The sequence below is a fragment of the Accipiter gentilis genome, chromosome 6 (assembly GCF_929443795.1).
Source record: "Accipiter gentilis chromosome 6, bAccGen1.1, whole genome shotgun sequence".
Lineage (NCBI taxonomy): Eukaryota > Metazoa > Chordata > Aves > Accipitriformes > Accipitridae > Astur > Astur gentilis.
In genome coordinates, this window is record NC_064885.1 from 44,844,393 (window position 1) to 44,862,682 (window position 18,290).

Below are 18,290 nucleotides of genomic sequence, written 5' to 3' on the forward strand. Positions count from 1 at the left end.
TTCATAGGGATTTTATGTCCTGTTTTGTTCTGGGTTGTTTGTCTGTCCCATTATCTGTTCTTGCCTGGGGAAGATTTTTATTATTTCCCTATAAGGGGATTCTGCATAGTTGAAAGGGGGTTTCTTGTTTGTTTGTTTATTTATTTTTACTGGAATGCAGAGTATGTTAAAATAATAACAGCTTGTCTAGAAATGCCAGCTTGATAGTAAAAGAACATTTATTAGATTGGGCTGCTTCTCCATTTCTTGTTACAACACAGCACCATTTTATATTTCATGTATGTAAACCATGATTGTTCATAAATATGGTCACTTTTGACATGGCTTTTTTATTGGTGAATAGAGGCATTCACAACAAAACCTGATTATAGCCCTTTAGTTCAAGTGGAGGACAGTTAATTGTTTTTTATTCTATAACATATTAAATAATTTCTGTAACTTCATGAACCTGAAAGTCTCATGTATCTCTCTCAAAGGAATATTTTGTCTTCAGATTTTTCCATTTTTTCCCCTAAAATAAGATAAACATGATTTTAGTAGAATCACTAATATGTCTCTAAATACGAGTGCTACAGGCACTCATCAAGTAAACAACTGCATTAATGTCATTGTATATTGTATACATTAAAAAATCCTGTAAGAATGTTCTATGTAACAGTTTCATTCAGTTCCTTATTTTCTTCCTTTCAAGAGTTGGGATTTCATCCAAATTCTAAAGGTTAAGTTGTCAATAGAACTCAAAGGGTGTTTTGTTTCCCTTTGTATAACTAGTTTAATGTTTTTTAAGTCCTCAGTGTATACCAACAATGGAATCAGTCAATTACAGGGAAGCTTAGCAGGACATTCTTGAAGTTTTCTTCACAGTAGCAAATAATGCTGAAACTAATTCAGGAAAAGAGCAACTCTTTTCACTGAAGAAGTTATTTTAATTAGTACTTAGCATAAAATAATAAATATTCAAATACTTATGTAATGTTCCAGCTTCAAGATTAGAAATTATGATGAACATGCAGTAGGAGAATGAAGTCCATGGTTCAATCAGTTTAATAATTACATTGTGTCTCCTTGTTAAAACTTCATGAAATTTTCATGAAACATTATTGATGTCTGAAAAAGCAAGTACCATGAATTTTATTAGCTAAACCTGCAGGTTGAAATACTGTAGACTGTCCCTTGAACTTACTACAGTAATGAATAGTTGAACTATTGAATGTTAGTTATTAATTGCTGTACTTTCAAAGGAGAATTGATAGATGCTGGTTTTATGTGTTTGTGTGCTTTTAGTGATATAATAAATGATAAAATCTTACTCTTTCCAACTGTTGAACTGTATGCAGCTTTAAGCTCTTCAACCTAATAGTTTTTTTCTCTTCATATGTACATACCATGCGCATGATCTTTTGCAAAATATTATTAACATTTTGGCTTTGAATAAGGCAAACTTTTTTGCTTTCCTGATTAACAGTCAATAATGTCAGCAGATAATTAAAATGCTGAAGCTAGAAAATAATACTTAACAGCTGTTCTGACTGCCTACCACCAGTTGTTTCGAGGATATCAATAGGGGCCACCCGGAGTGCTTTGCGGCAGCTGTAGATGTGGACTAGCTACACTAGCTTACTCTTAAGTGCCAGTGAGTTCAAAGTGCTCCCTGAAATTACTGGATACTTCTAAATATGTTGTACTCCTGATCTGTAAAATGGGGACATTGGTGCAAAACTGAATGGAAATCTCTAAAGTTGCACTGTGATGATTTACTCATCTTTTAAACACAGTTTATTATATCTGCATGCTAGATAAAGAAAAAATAGCACATCAGTAACTGAGTCTTTGAATAGTCAAATGCGCTTAGTAAGTAAAGCAGGCACACTCTGGAAAAATAGTGTGTGATTATATAATTAACAGTGGTATCAGAGTGCACAACCATGAGAGGACCAAAAGAAGCTAACACTGAGTATGTTATTCCGGTTCATTGTATTAAACTTTTCACATTCCTTTTTTTGTGTGTAATGTAAACATAAGCTAAAAGAAAAGACTAAGACAACTGCAAACCTAATGCAGTTGATGCTTTGTCTGCACAGTCTGGCATGTAAACTGTCTATGCCAATAAAGATTTTTCTCCAAACATGTTCTGTGTGGGCTCATGCCAGAGTGAAGCTCATTGTCTTTAACAAGATGTGATGCAGGTCATAATTTAACTTGGTCCCATTTCCACTTAAGTTTGCATTTAACAGAGCTGTAAACAAGTGACAAGCCATAAAAATTGGACTATCCTACTGAAATTACTGCATGATCTTCAAGCTTTACATTAAGAGAAGTGACTGTCTCTTACATGTTTGGAAGGTAGTTCCCACATTGTGGGGACTGTTGCATTTACTTAATGAGTTACCGTTATCAAATGCACAGGTGGGTGCATGATGTTAGGACATGGTGCTGTCATTTCTGTAAAGCCTTTTCATGTTGTGATGAGAGGCAGAACTTGGTTCTTGAAATTTTCCAGTCTGTGGTGAGAGAAAGGGAAAAGAAGCGGGGCGAAGGAAGAGGAATCGCAACTGCATGCTACAGACAGAACAGTGTATTCTCATACAGTTATTGAACCATGTCCTGCCCTTCTTTTGTGCATATAATGGCCATGGAGAAGATAGAATATCTGCAAAGAAATATAAAACATTTGTATATATAAATTACAATATATCCAATATATATTTCTCTAGTGGAAGGTGCCCCTGCCCGGGGTGGGGTGTGGGTGGGCTGGAACTAGGTGATCTTTAAGGTCCCTTCCAACCCAAACCATTCTGTGATTCTATGATCTTTTGAAACTAAAGCTACTTGAAGTTGAGAATTAATTAACCCACTAGTATTAATAATTAAGAGTTTTTAATGGAGGAGTCTTACAAAGAAGCATTCACAAATTCTCTTTTAAAATCCAAGGGAGCACATAGCAAATGTAGTTTTCTTACTAGAGACAATCTAAAATGTTTCTCACTTTTTTTAATGAACAATAAATTCCTCCCCCTTTCAGGATTAGAAAGATGACAGCAATAACTGAAGGGCATCCCCAAGTTGCAGAACCAACAGGTGTTGGTATAAGGTGACCTTGGTAAGACATGACGCAGGGACAGTGCTGAGGGTGATAGGCTGCGTATGGTCTGGTGAGGAAGACTTTTGCTAGTTGTTGTGGCACTCCCCATCCAGTCCTCCCACTGGTTCCAACAGCTGACATAAGCTGCTGTAAAGTATTGCTTAATTATAGAATTTCCTTGATCCTCTACATCCCCTTCAGAGATTCCTGGCCCCACCCTTGATCAAACTAACCACCTTAAGGCAAGGAATTCATGGTGGTATCACAGCGGCACTGCTGTTTCTGTGATCCTTAGGGAGCTGTTGGTGTTTCCCTAGTGAACAGTGGGTTTGGAGGTCTCTAAACATGTCAATAGATGTAACTGCTGTTGGTAAGCATTTAAAAATACTCATTTGTGAGTTAATTTTTTACCCAAACCAGTATTTTTATTTTTCTGTACATGGTGGGTCTCACCCTTCAATTGAAGTTTCCTGGGAACAGACACTAGGCAAGGAAGTAATTTTGAAGTGTGTGAGGGAAATAAGATCAAAGGTTTTCTTAAAGAAAAAAGGATATTTTTATTTGCACAGTAATTTTTTTCATCCTAATTGTTACACAGGACTAGGTACTTGTGCACCTTTTTTTCCACTTACCTTAGAGGGGTAAAATAATACTTCTGAAGATCACTTCATGTGATTTTGGGGGGATGAATTGGAATCTTGTGACTTGCTATTTTTTTTAATAAATTAAACTGTGCTAAGTAGATTTAATTTCTTTAGATTCGAGTCATGGTTTTTGAATTCTCTGTTTAATGACAAAGAATATTGGTTCTATGGTTTTCTTTCATGCTTATTCACTTGCATGATGTCAAAGATCCAGTATAGTGAAGGACCTTCATGGCCCTTATCCTGTTTTTTTAGCACAATATAGACACAAATTCCTTTACTTTCTGTGGGAATTGGACACATGCACGTAGGGTAATTGTTTATTTGCATTCAATTCATATCTTAAGGTTTGCTCACCTGTGACTGCAAGACATAAAGGTCATTTCAGAAGGAATAATAGAGCTAAGATTTTTAAGTTGGTGATACTAGACTTTTACAGTTGAACAAGATTCTGTGAGGTTAGTGAAGCAGTTCTCAAGAAATATGTTTTAAAAAATCATAACTTCACAGTCCAGTTGAGTTCACTTGGCATTTGAAAATCTTAAAGTACTATGCATTTTAACTGGTATAATGGGTAGATTAGCTTTTCAAATGTTGATTCCATCTACATTACCATGAAAAATCAGAGAGTTAATTTCAGTACCTTTACACTTTCTCTTTTAATGCTATATAACTCCACTTAGCAAGGAATAACTGTGACATGAAAAAATGGCAAGGCTTAAAATAAATTTAACTTGAAGTGAACTGCAGGTGGAAAAATAGCTTTTACAGTATCTTTAACAATGCCATATTTAGAAAAAAGGCTATAAAATTTATACTGCATGAAGCCTGGAAGAAGCATTTTTTTGAAATATTCAACATTTAGTAAAACCCAGGGAGTAGAAAGAAGATTTCTTGTAAATAGCTTCTATGTCAAAACTGTTCTGGAGCTAGAAACATATTTATGTATCTGATGTCTCTAGTAGTAAGCAAAAACCAAACCAGACTCTTCCAAACTAATTATCTGTGAACGACCAGAATCAACTGTTCCCCAACTCTCTCAAATATAACAAAGACTGTGAAAAGCTAGCCAGAGTTTATAGTCCAAGAAAAAGGATCTTTGTTCTGGCCCCTGAGAATAGAAGATGTATGCTGCCTTTTTTTTCCCCAACTTTTCTGAAATAATTTAGCAAGAAGCTGAGATTTTTAGTTGTTTATTTCTGCTTCTTAGTAAGGGTATTTCCTTTCTCTGCAATCTGCAGCACAGCTCACCAAACTCACATCTGTTTGGCTGTTTCACTTTTAGTAGATAGGCTCTTTAAAACAATCTAAATGCCATCTAAAGCTGATTTTGTGCAGTTGTGAAGTCAAACCCTAGTGAAAGGGACTAGAGTGTGAAATAAGTTTAAAAGTAGAGCAAAGGAGATAATATTTAAAAATTTTGAGGGAGCTCACAAGGCAAAGCCATAGAGGATGTTTCTTCCAATGGAAAGAGTTGCAAAAAAAAACCAACCCAACCCCAAAACCTAGTGCCTTGTCTGCTTGAGACAAATTTTTTGAAGAGAGAGAGAGATCAAGCCAAAGCTAGATGAGCCAAAGGACAGGGGGAGGGGGATTAGATGATAAAGTACTGTGAAATTGGCTGCGTCAAGTACATTGACAATTCTAAAATGAGAAGTCAGTTTGAATGGAACCTGGAATAACAGAAAACCAGTGAACCATTTGCAGATGGGACTGATGTGGTAAAAGTTACTGTTGTATAAAAGGTACTGGGAAAGATGAAAGCAAGCTACTCTATTTTAATACTCTCTTGTAGGAGAAGAAATAAGCGACTGTCTCAGTGGTGAGTTCACTGTCTGCCCTCAGGCAGTTAAGTTTTTTTTAGAGATGCATGAATGTACCAGGGCTGATGGCTTACGGTAAACAATTGGTATTTATCATTTGGTGCAAACAAAGTTATGGCTAGTAGGCACCACCATAATTAATAAGTATGCTAACATTCTCAGTTATGTATGCAGGATGAAGTCTTTTTTTGCTCTTGATATTCACTATTTTTTTCTTAATGTGAATGTACCGTATGAATTTTTTCCCAGACCAATAGTTGTTGAATATTTGAATTAGACCGAAGTTTTAAAATAAATTTAACTTAGAAAATGATTGGAAAGCAGTCAATCTTGATTCTTTTTTTCACAGAAATAGATTTATGTGCATTCAGGAGCACAAACAAACGCACTTCTGTTTAGCAATTGCCCTTTGTGGTGTGAGGTTGGTCCTCTAAATGCCTTTTGGGCAGGGAGTGAGTGCCTAAATATCTGAGGTGCACAGTATCCTGAACAGGCCCCGCTTGTCTTGTGAAGGAAACGATGACAGTAATTAGCAATAGTACAGGTTCTTTTCACCTCTGCCATAAGTCACCTTATTGGATTATAAAAGACAGTTGCTGAGAAATAGGTGAGGGGACTTTGCGTGTTTAAAGGTAAGCAAATGCAGCTGCTTGATCAAACAGTTACCTCCTTATTCAGGGTTCTTTTTAACCCACTTAATTTTGTGAATCTGGATTATAGTGCAGTCCCAGAAAACTGTAGCATAACTGAAGGCGGGGGACAGCAAACTGCACTGGGAGTGCAGAGATGAATGTCCAGGGTCAGTGGGCTCTTGTGTCAGACTAGCTGTTGGGAGGGAAGTTGCATGCAGGTCGCTGCTGCAGGCCTTATCTCTGGAAAGCTGACATTTTATCTAGCCCAATGTGACAGTCCATGAGGAAATGTGTGAAGAGTTCCCGCCTTGAGGAATCACTCCTAACTTTTTTACCAACCCTTAAGTTGTCCTAAATTGATCCAATATATTAATTATTTTTATTAGGTTTGGTTTTAATCTGCATCACTTTGCTGATTTGAGTTGCTGTCCATAGCCTAAACCAGTTGTACCAACTGATCTAAGGAGGTAGCAGAGGATCGGAATGAGCAAGGTGCAGAACTGACTGCGACATTGTGTTTGGCCTCACAAAGTATACTGCTGTCCTGGTTTCAGCTGGGATAGAGTTAATTTTCTTCTTAGTAGCTGGTACAGTGTGTTTTGGATTTAGTGTGAGAATAGTGTTGATAACACACTGATGTTTTAGTTGTTGCTGAGTAATGCTTATCCTAAGTTAAGGATTTTTCAGTTTCCCATGCTCTGCCAGCAAGCAGGTGTACAAGGAGCTGGGAGGGAGCATGGCCAGGACAGCTGACCCGAACTGGCCAAAGGGATATTCCATAACATTGGACATCATGCTCAGTATATAAACTTGGGAGAGTTGGCCGGGAGGCACAGATTGCTGCTTGGGCATTGGTTAGTGGGTGGTGAGCTATTATTATTGTTAGTATTATATTTAATTTTACTTCAGGTATTAAATCATTCTTATCTCAACCCACAAGTTACTACTACTTTTTTTCAGTTCTCCTCCCCATCCCGCTGGGTGCAGGGGAAGTGAGTGAGCGGCTGCGTGGTGCCTAGTTGCTGGCTGGGGTTAAACCATGACAACTGCAAACAGGTGATTACTTTGAACTCTGCTGAACCTTTTATTGTTTTGAAGGGCTGAATGCTTAGCACCCTTGTGGGTTAGGCCCCTACACAGAGGAAGGCTTTAATGAAAATGAACATGAATGTTTCTTTGTTATTTCCACTAGTTGTCTTCAGGCTACACTGGGGCCATGCTGAACTGGTGGTCACTGTGAAAGCAGGCTGCTCGCGTCAGTTGTGATCTCAAGAATCCTGGGCCAGCTGACTTGTGATACTAATGGTTGCTTTCATCAGGATCAGGGAGAGGGCCAAAACTACTAGTTCCTACTCAGGGGAGAAAACCCACCTTGACTTGTGAGAGGTGAGAATGTGGCCACTGGCAGGGCAGGAGGGGGAAGCTGTTCCTGTAGTTACTGGGAGCATCTCTGGTTTGTGTCAATAGATTGTTTTATACCAGCATGTTTTAAAGTAAGTTTCTAAGGCACTAAAACCTTATACAATTTCTCTCTTGCTGCTAGATCCTGCATGATAACAGTGACTGAAATACTGTGTGGCTTGGCTCTGGCTGTAGTTTTACCAGAAATTGCACTGCAGTACCATAAGGCAGCTCACATAATAGACTAGGATGTTGTGGCCCCAAGGTAATTTTCTTAAATTTAAAAAACTTTCCATCTGTATAAAAGTATATCTGCCACATCACGCAGTGTCAAAGCACTGTGAGTGGACTTTTACTTGAGACAAGTTTCCTTTTTGTCCCTTTTTTTGTTTACAAGGAACAGAGGGACAGAGAGAAAAAGTTGGGCAACGATTTGGCTCTGCTTGCAGAGATGTAAACAGATTTCCCAATGTTTAGCCATGGTGGTGTAGCCGGAAGCGGATGACTGGATGTGCTCCAAGGCAGTGTGAGCTGTGGCCCTGTTTTGGAGCAGTTAATGAGTCAGAACATGAGGGCTGTTCGTGCTGATGAGTCATCAGCTTCCCACTTGCCCTGAAGCAGCTTTACTTTCATGTGGCTCAGCCGCAAAATCCACTCTCTCAGTCTGTATGACAAAGCCCTGATAAAGGACCCGGTACAAGTACTACAGTGTTAGCCAAACTTTTAAGTTTGTGTTATTTCAGGTGAGAGCACACTTACGGAATAATGTATTTCAAGTCAGTTCTTTCTCTTCAATTCCCCTTAAACCTTTTTAGATGAGTAGATTTGAATTTCCTAATACAAGGAAAAAAAAATATGGTCTGAAAATAGAACCCACTGAGATACATCTGTTGGAGTTAGTACAAGCAGAAAGAGAATTGGTATACTTCATGCTGCTGCTTGCTAATTTAAACTAACTGAGCTGTCTTGGCAAGGCTGCAGTGGAAGTCAGGGATTAGAGCCTAGTAGTTAAAAAATGCAGTACACAGCAGTAGCACAGATTCTGAGGAACATTGGCATTTCGAAGTGGGAAGCAGACACCCAAACAGGAAGCATTTAACAAAAGCCTAAGATCCAACAGGTGGAACAGAATCAAAAAGTCCTGGTAAAATACTGAGTTGTTTAGATTTGAGCTTTGATTTCATTTTTCTCTGATGAGGGGCCACCATTAGGATACAATTTACCACTTACTGAGCTTGTGCACCATAGAACTTTATGGGTGTGAATGCCATGATTTGGGCTGCTTAGGGGGCGGCATTTATAATAAATAGCATGTTCTGTGTCATGTTTGACAGATACTTGGTATATCTCATTTGATTTGTAAATATTTAAGTTTCACTGATTTCAGTGGGAGCACTGAAACTTCTCATTTGCCTAAGAACCTCCATCAGTCTCATCTGTGATGCAGAAATAGAAGATAAAATGAATGTCTCTTCTTTACTACCCTTCTTATTTATGAAGACCTTGTTGAGAAATGGCCTGCTGTCACACTAGGATTTATAATAAGAAGAAATGCAAAGATTGCTTCTGAAAAACTTGAAAGTGAGAATTTGAATATGTATTTTGGGGCTACTTTCTCATGTGTTTGAATATTCCTCAAATAAGAATTTTATGAAAACAAGTCTTAAAAGTTCGTTACATTTCTACATAGCAGTTCTCTCTACTTCATAGCGGAGCTTCAATATTATAGGTTAGGCAAGATCTCTTTAAAGTTTGGGGCTCCTCCTCTTTGTATACATACACATGTGATGGAGGCACTTACCTTCAAAGTTTATAGCAAAGAACTGTTTCACTAATTCTCTCCCAAAGTTTTAGGCTGTCTCTTTGGATAATGTGTGTAGATGATAAACAGAAAATGTCATACAATAAATGAGGTAATAATAGCTAGATAATAATAGTAGAATATAATAATAATAAAAAATGAATAATTAAGAGATTTAGAACACTCATAAAATTAGTCTTTTTCAGAATTGTTCTGACATTGAGTTTTAGCTTCATCTTTGGTTGAGCAATCAGTATAGTTATACTTGAAAGTGTGTTTAAATGTGATCGGCACTTTTTATTGATACAGATTTTTAAACAAAAATCGTGTTATTGTTCCAGCTCTTATTTTCCTCTCCCCCTGCCTTTTAGGGGAAAAGGAAAGTAAAAATTACAAGGGAAACTGAAAAATATTATTTACATAACTTTGGAGCTATTTTATGAAAAACTTTTGAAAACTAAAATGTTATTATCATTTGCAGAAAATTATGCAAAAATTAAAAGCATAAACTAACAATTATAGAAAAATACTTTTTTCTTAAGGGAGGTGCAGACTTACAGAAACAGAATATAGCTCTTAGGACTGACTGACTGAAAGAGGGTTTTGTGATATTTATTAATTTAGACAGATTTATTGTAAGAGGTGATCCTTCTATATAGATGCTGCTACACCAGAATTAAGTGTGTAAAGTGTTTTATAACAATATGATTCCATTGATAAAGCAGGTAAATCTAGCATACAAGTCAGTGCCTTAGGGGACACTTAGACCAGAGGTTTAACACAGTGGAATTGAAATGCTTAATCTTTGTCCAGTACCAGTGTAAAGCTCAGATGTTGGGGGAAGTAAAAATGTTACTGTCTTCCAAGCGGGTCACCCATGTGGTACAGTTTAGCAATGAAGGCAAAATTTCTAGCCTATGTTACTTGCCTTTGCCTGAAGCTTTGTTTGCTGTCTCATTGTTGTAAGGCTATGTAATGTATGCCAAGAAAAAAATCCTTCTGGGATTAATAGTTCTGGAAATAATAGAACAAGGAACAGATGGGTTGATACAATCCCAGATAAGGATATTTAGGGGTTCTCTCCGTAGTCTTATTCTTTCTTGTGTACAGATACACATTTCATAGCTGAAGAAATGGTTTTCATTACAATGAAATTTCACACATGTGAAAAAAATTATTTTTTTCCAGGGTTGAAATAAACAGTGGTAAAAGGGTATGGTTTCACAACCAGAAATGCTGCTTTTCTGCCACTAAGGCTCTGAATTGCGTCTCCCTTCCTCATGCAACCATACAGCTGGTTGGATGAGCATCCAGCAAAACCAGAATCGGCAAAACAGAAATTAGTATTAGCCGTAAGAGTTTGCTTAGCCCAGTCTGGCAGACTGCATGACTGCGGGATCACTAGTGTCAGCCCAAGAAAAGGGATGAGAACACAGGGCTGGGAACATGGGACTTCCCCTCTCAGCAGCAGCATGGACTTGGGTTGTCCTCAGCCAGTCATGAAATCACAGTTCAGTCTGACTTACTCTAACATTGGCCTGTATCGTACTTTTTAAAAAAAAAAACAACAAAAAACAGTCCTATGGAAAGTCCAGACCTAAATACTACTCTTACACCTGCTCATTGTGACTGAGTCTGATCTGGCTACTCAACACAGTGTGCGTTGCTGAACGTTTGCAACAGGGTTATGGATGGGATCCACCTGTCATTTGGTGATTGTAGACTGGTAACTGTGTTTGAATTGATGTTAATGATGACGGCCCTGAATTTTAGGACAGTATTCTGCATTTTAGTGTTTGAAATCCACCTGTAATGTTTAATGTTTCACGCATTGGCCTTTAAGAAAAAGGAGGGTGTTCTGAGTTGAATTTTGTCAGTTCTGATACCCAGGAGGCTCTAAGGATCTAAAAAAGGCTAATTTCTGTCACTGCTACATTTTCTGTTATTCTCTTGTATAAATAAAAAGATAGTGGGCCAAAATCTGTTATCCCAGTATAAATCCAATGCATTTCAAGTGGAATGAACTGGTACCTGTTTCTCCAAGGGTTTCACATAACCTTTTCTATACCTGTGTATAAATAAAGGGGGGGGGGGGGGGGGGGCAGAATTTACATGAACAGTGGAAATCGGGGTGGGGGGAGGCTCCTCTGGCCTGAAACCAAGCCCTTTATTTTAGAATCTTGGTCTGATAGTAGGGATTTGTTAGGGTTTCAGTTCTACTATCTTAAGTTGTTAAATTAGCATTGTCTAATGTTTAACAGCCTTTCCTTTAATAACTGGATAAAACCAAACTAGTTTAGTGGTCATAGTAATAAATTCTAGTAACAACCAGCCATTTCTTGATCTTGAATCATAATATCAATGCCATATTTGAGGCTTCTGTTTCAGACACTCTGTCTGCATGTTTTTTAATGAAGAAGATATGTTTGTGCACTGCCAGGATGGCACCAGGAAGGGTAAGTAAGGCCACTTGTGGATCATGGCTATGGCTGCTGAGAAGTTACCATGTTTACACAGAAAATTCCTGTGTTTTGTTTTGTTTTAAATGCAGCTGAATTTTTTTAGATCTATGATCCTTACGGGTTTTGATCAATTTTTCAGTTGTTCTGTGAGTTAAGAAGTGTTGCTAAATGGTTGTCATTGCCTTGCTCCTCACATGTGTAATTAAAGTACAGATTGTTTTCTCTATAAAAAGGATAAAAGATATTTTGAACAAAAGAGTGTTAGTTTTCAGCTACAGTTTCATGGCTGGTTGCTTTGCCTAGCAATTTGCAGAACGTTTTTATCTTTTCTTGTAAGGACTTCCTATGTGAGAAGAGGCTTTATGAATTTATTTAAACTTGATAGCGTATTTTTAATTTGCAACTCTTATTTCAACTGAAAAAGGAGAAAATCTGCAAGGCAATAAAGATACATCCTAGAAAGATATTAACTTAGAAATTACTTCCTTGTTTATTGATTCTAGATTATGTGCTGCTTCATGTTTTGTGCTGGCTTAATGCTGGCTGCCTTGGATTAATGCTGACTGCCTCACTATGTCAATAACTAAGAAAAGACACATACTTCAGGGAAAGCAAATGTCAGAGCTCTTCCTCGTAATCCTTTGTAGGCAGGGCATTTTAAGTGGGCATATTTTAAAACAACAAGAAAGGGATGGAGAATTGTTTCATGGTACAATGTGGAAAAAAGCTCCTTTACAGAACTACAGCTCGTTTCATCCTAATTTGGTGATGAGAAACCAAGTGTTTCAACAGGAAGTGTTATGCCAAACGTGTTTCTAAAAGAGTAACTATTGCTTGACTCTCTGGTTTTTAAAGTATATTGAGGATAATCTTAACATAGCACTGTTCTTAGAAAGTTTTTTTTCAAAGTCATTATTTGGACAGGATTTTGCTGAGCTAACAATGTTTACTGTCAGCACGATATAAACTAACTAATGACTTCTGTTACCTAAATCCTATATGATTCAAAATTTTTTACAGTTTCAATAAAGTAAACCAAATGACCCTGTATTAAAAGACAAAAAAAAATTCATAGTTGTTGTAACAGACTGCCAACTGCAACCAAGCATTCCTGCTATTATGCTGCTTCCTAAATATCTGCAATGTTGTGAATCTGTGCAAAATTAAAAGGATATGACCCACTTTCCATTGGCATCTGTAGCAAAACTTCTGTTGAATTCAGTGCTTCAGAAGCCACAAATGAGGAGCAGCCACCCTCTGCCACCTTGGGCAGCCCCTGCCATTCCCTCCCCTGCCCGCTCCTCTCAGCCCTTGTTCACCTGGCTACTTGTCTGCCAGCCTGGTCTGTTGCAACTAGCAATGTATCAATATAAAATACTCATCCTGGGCCACCCATGTCAGCAACAACTGCCCTGTGACATGGCTACCACCGATGTTCTGTCTGCTGTGACACAAGCCAATGACACCGCCAGGCTAGTTCTGGGAGCTGGTGGCTGCCTGTTGTGACATAGCCATGATGTCACCAGGGCTGGTGCCTGGAGATAGTGCTGCATCACTGTGACATGGTAATTATCTTCCACCATTCAGGCAAGAAGACACAATTAAAAATAAATATAAATAAATAAATTAAATAACAGCTGGCAATACTGGGGTGGGAAATTAGATAGCTGTAGCAACAATTTAAAGAACAGGACCTCAGCAAAAGTTAGAAAATAACTAAAACTGGCAAGTCCTACCCGCTGCCCAATTTTAAAGATTTGTGTGGTACTTCCTGCTGAGATTTGTGGGTTTGAAGATAGTTCTGGAAGAAAAAATGCTTGTCCTGTTGACTAAAGGTAGTATTTCACACCTTTGGAATTAAAGCCATGTCTAGTGCCAAACCTTGCACCCGTGAGTGGCTGACAGTGCTGAGCATGGTTCAGCATGAACTGCAAAACTCGCATCTTTCTTTCCCCGAAGCAAACTAAAGATTTTGCCAGGGACTGTCTTGTGCTACACACTTCAGTTGAACACTAGAGTGAAATGCATGAATTAGCTTCCATCTGCTTCGTTCACTGCAGGCTGTTACATCCAGCCTTTTTAATTGACAGGACCAGAGGCAATGGGCACGAACTGGAAGAGAGGAGGTTCCCTCTGAACATCAGAAAACACTCTTTTACTGTGAGGGTGACCAAGGACTGTACTGGGTAGACTTGTTCTCTTTTCCCAAATAGTTAAAATGGAGGGATCCTCAAAATCTTATGAACTCACATGACTCTGCATGTTTTCATAGTTCTCACCTGAATCAAAAAATTAACATACTTTGTTGTCTTTCAATGCCCATGAAATATGAGAATCTTACTGCTGAAAGGAACTTTGATACCAGAACAGAATTTTTGAAGTTGACCGTTTTGGTATTCTCGTGTGTCTTTGTTAAGAGCACTTCCTGTTATTGCTCATTTTATGTAATTGGCAGTTCTAGTTGAAGGTTTTGGACTTGTAGTTAGAGTGAGGAATATGTTCAAACAAGTTACAGATAGCTTAATACAGCTGACTTCATAAATACTTTAACTTGTGCTTCAAGTTTTCCTAACAGGAATTTGTGCTTTCAGTTTTTAGAGATGAACGTTACAGGAAAAAAAAGTCTGATTTAATTTTAACCTTTTTGCTTAAATTTTACAGTCTTTATATGTAAAAAAAAATGCTTTGAAGTCAGAAATGTGTTTTGATACAAGCTTCATCAAGGCAGTATTTATTTTATCACTAAAGCTCGTGCTTAAAAACATGTTTCGCACTCTTTGGGGAAAAATCTTTTCTATTATATGTTGGTATTCCAAAATTCATAGCTTTGATTAAGTGTAGCTTCTTTATTTGAATTACAATGCCAGAGAAACAAAACAATGGAACTTTAAATAAAAAAGCTTTTCATCTCATTTAGGCACAATTAGGACTTAACAGAAAACATTCCCAAATTTATTGCTGTAGCAGCATCTTCCATTCAGAATGCCATTCCTTAATTTTGGAAAAAGATCATTTAACTGAACTGGATACAAGAATTCATATACTTGGAAAGTAAGAGTAAAAGAAGAAAAGCTAAAATATAGTAAAGGTTTACAATGAGGGGAGAATAAAGCGTTTTAATGCTTGGGAGAAGCAATGGTGGGTGGTTTCACTGTGAATGATAACAAATATTCTAGAAGCTATGAAGAAAAGAAGTGACTCAACAGCTTAGAGGCTGAGTTTTAGACAAGCATCGAAGTGAAAGTTTGATCTTCAGTTACAGTTTTGGAACTGTACATTAAATGTAAAGTATTAGGAAATGAAAATGGCTATGGACTAAATACAAACAGTGTCACTTTTTTCCGTTCTTTAAAAAATGGTTCAGGTTGTTCTTTTTTTTTTCCTGCTTGTAATTCACATTATTTTTTGTAATATCAGAGACTTACTGTAAAGAGTTTGGACGTCGTAACATCACAATAGACAGAAACTTGCTTGTAAAATAATACTGGTGATCAGCTGAGTCTGAAGATGTGGAGTGGTCACAGCAGTAATGGCAATGCTAGTAATGTAGGTGAAAGTAGCAATGATGAGCCTGAGACTTAGTTCAGTAAAGATGATGTTAGACTGTGCTTTTCTGACAGGTGTATTGGAAGGGGTTTCCAGACACAGAATATTTAAATTTTTATCCTTCTTTACACGTTCTTCTGAAAGACTTGCCTCTTTCAAAGTTTTCTAACAAAAACCATAGAGGAAAACCCATCCCAAGTCCAGCCAATAATCAGTAGCCTGGTCAGTGAGTTGGGTGAAAGCTGGGCATGGAACCAGGCAGTCCCTAGAAAGATACCAGATTATTGATTGCTTTAAGATAGTTCCTTTGTCTTTTCTTGTTTCAGATAGGATTACATGCTGATCCTTGAAATCCTTGTCCTGCTAAGTTTCTTCCAAAACCAATGCATTTCAGTGAAAACCTTCAGTTGCAACAAAACCACAGTTCCTTCTCTGCTGTATTCTGTGGCAAAAAATATTTGAGAACACATTCTATAGTTATCTCACTGTAAAATCTCATGGGGATTTATGCACTACTCCATTGTTTTCAGAGTAATATAGGTAAGTGAGGGTTTACGTACTAGCGTGGTAGATACGTTGTTGACCTACATTGACTACATTGCAATAAAAACTGTTAATGCCTTTACAGAAAAATTGGCGATTACACATGAGTCATGAGGACATAATCTGTCCCTTTTGGTAATGAGCATATACTCTGATATTCTTGGAGACATACAGACAGACTAGTTTTCATGGTGTGGTAAGGAGCAAAGCAGTGGAATTTGGCAAGACAAACACTTGTCTTTTCAAAAATGGCCATACATTGCTGAATGAAGAATGGGCATATGTTTGAATATGTAGAAAAAGATTGGTAGGACAAGAGTAAACAACTTTTGGACAATTAAATAATCTGGAAGATGAGTGTGTATTACAGATTTTCAATATTGTAATAGAATCCACCAATTGTTCAAGTAAAAGTAATTATTCAACAGTAGTGCATAAAAAGTTAGAATGGCGGGGCAGATGATCAGAAGAAAAAATAAATGACGAGATAATAGGTAATTTCAAGTGGGCTAGGGTGAGATAAGAAGGGTAGAAAAACGTGGGATAGGAAAAGCAAATACGACTTCCATGACATTATGCCTAACCATGTATATAATATACTTGGGTATTTTGTGTTAAGCTTGTGTTTTATCTTTTCTTTCTCAGTCACATAGAAAAAATAACAACATGGCAAGATCCTCGAAAAACTATGAACCAACCACTGAATCACATGAGCCACCATCCTGCAGCTACTTCCACACCAATACCACAGAGGTCTATGGCAATGTCTCAGCCAAATCTTGGTGAGTACTGGATGTCATCTTTGTGGTGAAAATACAAAAGAGAGAGGAGAGCCACCTTGTACTAATTTGTTTGCCAAAGTAATTTTTGCTTCAAGAAGGGTAGCTCTGATTCTGCTGTCAGGCCTAACAGTATGTTCTCCACTTCCTTTTCTTATTTTTCCCTCTGTAGAGTTGGCAACAAGTGAATTGGTACTGTTTGAGCTGAAGTTGTAACATCTCATGCATTTTATTTTAGAGCCTCTGTGACAAATTTTTGATGTAGTATTGAACATAGAAAAATAAGCTCTTGCTCTGCTTTTTTATTCAGAGGTGATGTAAAGCCTCTACAAGCCCACCATATAATTTTCAAAGCTTACTGTGCAAAGTGCTGTTAGATTATCTGTCTGCAGTCTTTCCTGTGTTTCTTCAGGTCAGAGGTTGTAGCTGGTTTGCTTGTTTGTTTGTTTCCAGTGGTGGGGTTTTTTTGCATAGTTAGGTTCTGCACTGGAAGCTATTTGCAAAATACTAAAAAGGCTGTTTTGCAGTATGAATTATCTAAAGACTTTCTATAAATGGTGTGGTGTCATTGCTGTTCCTGTTTAGCACTTCAAGGTTAAATTTAAACATCAACTTACATTCCTCTGATTTTGCCAGATATGAGCCTTAGTGAAAATAAAGCCATGAAAACTCTGAAAATTTTAAAGAAAATACGTAAATGGAAGAAAACATTTTCATGCATATTTGAGAATTACAAATAATCCCTAATATTTCACTTCTGCAGCTTTAACTTTTCTACTCCTCAAGGAAATGAGTAACAGATAGGTCAGCTTACAGGCTCAAGATCACAAAACTATGTCAAGTAGGTAGTTTTAAAAACACAGACCAGATTCTTGTTCAGATTAACTTTTGGTAAGTTGGTCTCATGATTTCATGATTATTCATTTGCAGTGTGGTTGATCAGGGCTGTCTCTTCACGTACCAAGGAAATAGAAAATGTTTGGCTGCCAATGGTCACCAATAGCAGTAATTGCAATAAACATATTACTTTTGTCTTAAGTTTATAATAAACACCTAGGCTGTCCCCTGAAGTAACTAACTTCAGTTCTTTCTTCTACCTTTGTCTCAACAGCTGTCCTGCTTGCATATATTCAGTAAAAAGTGTTGGTTATGTTATGTGATTCAGCGGACAGTAGCAAATTGTATCATGAGAGTGGATATCTGAAGAAGAAACCTAAGTAAAATCTGAAAGGTTAGGGTGTACTGCAGTGTGTCACACTTCATGGTAAAACTAACAGTTGTTCTGCGCATGTTACTTCAAACCGCAGCTGCATTTAGGTCAATCTGTTTATAGCAATTCTGAAATGGCCAAGATGTAGGAGTAGGACAGTGGGGTTTTTTGTTCATACCAACTCCTCAGCTTATGTTGACATCTGTTATATTCTCTCTAATTAAAAAACAAAGGAGGTACCATAAATCAGGACAGTGTACAGCAAGCTTTTTCCTCCGGTTTGTCCGTGAAAGTGAATCAAAGCCAAATCCTGTACTGAAATACTTGTATACTGAATTTTAGGGAAGGGTCTTCCTCAGGATACAAA

General features: G+C 37.5%; 1 protein-coding gene across 1 annotated transcript in view; it reads left to right on the forward strand.

Moving 5' to 3' along the window:
• WWTR1 (WW domain containing transcription regulator 1) overlaps positions 1–18,290 on the forward strand; it is an 80,262-nt gene that overhangs the window by 26,582 nt on the left and 35,390 nt on the right. The window contains exon 2 of the mRNA XM_049803751.1: positions 16,580–16,716. Coding sequence (XP_049659708.1) covers positions 16,580–16,716 — 137 coding nt within the window. The remainder of the gene's footprint in view (positions 1–16,579; positions 16,717–18,290) is intronic.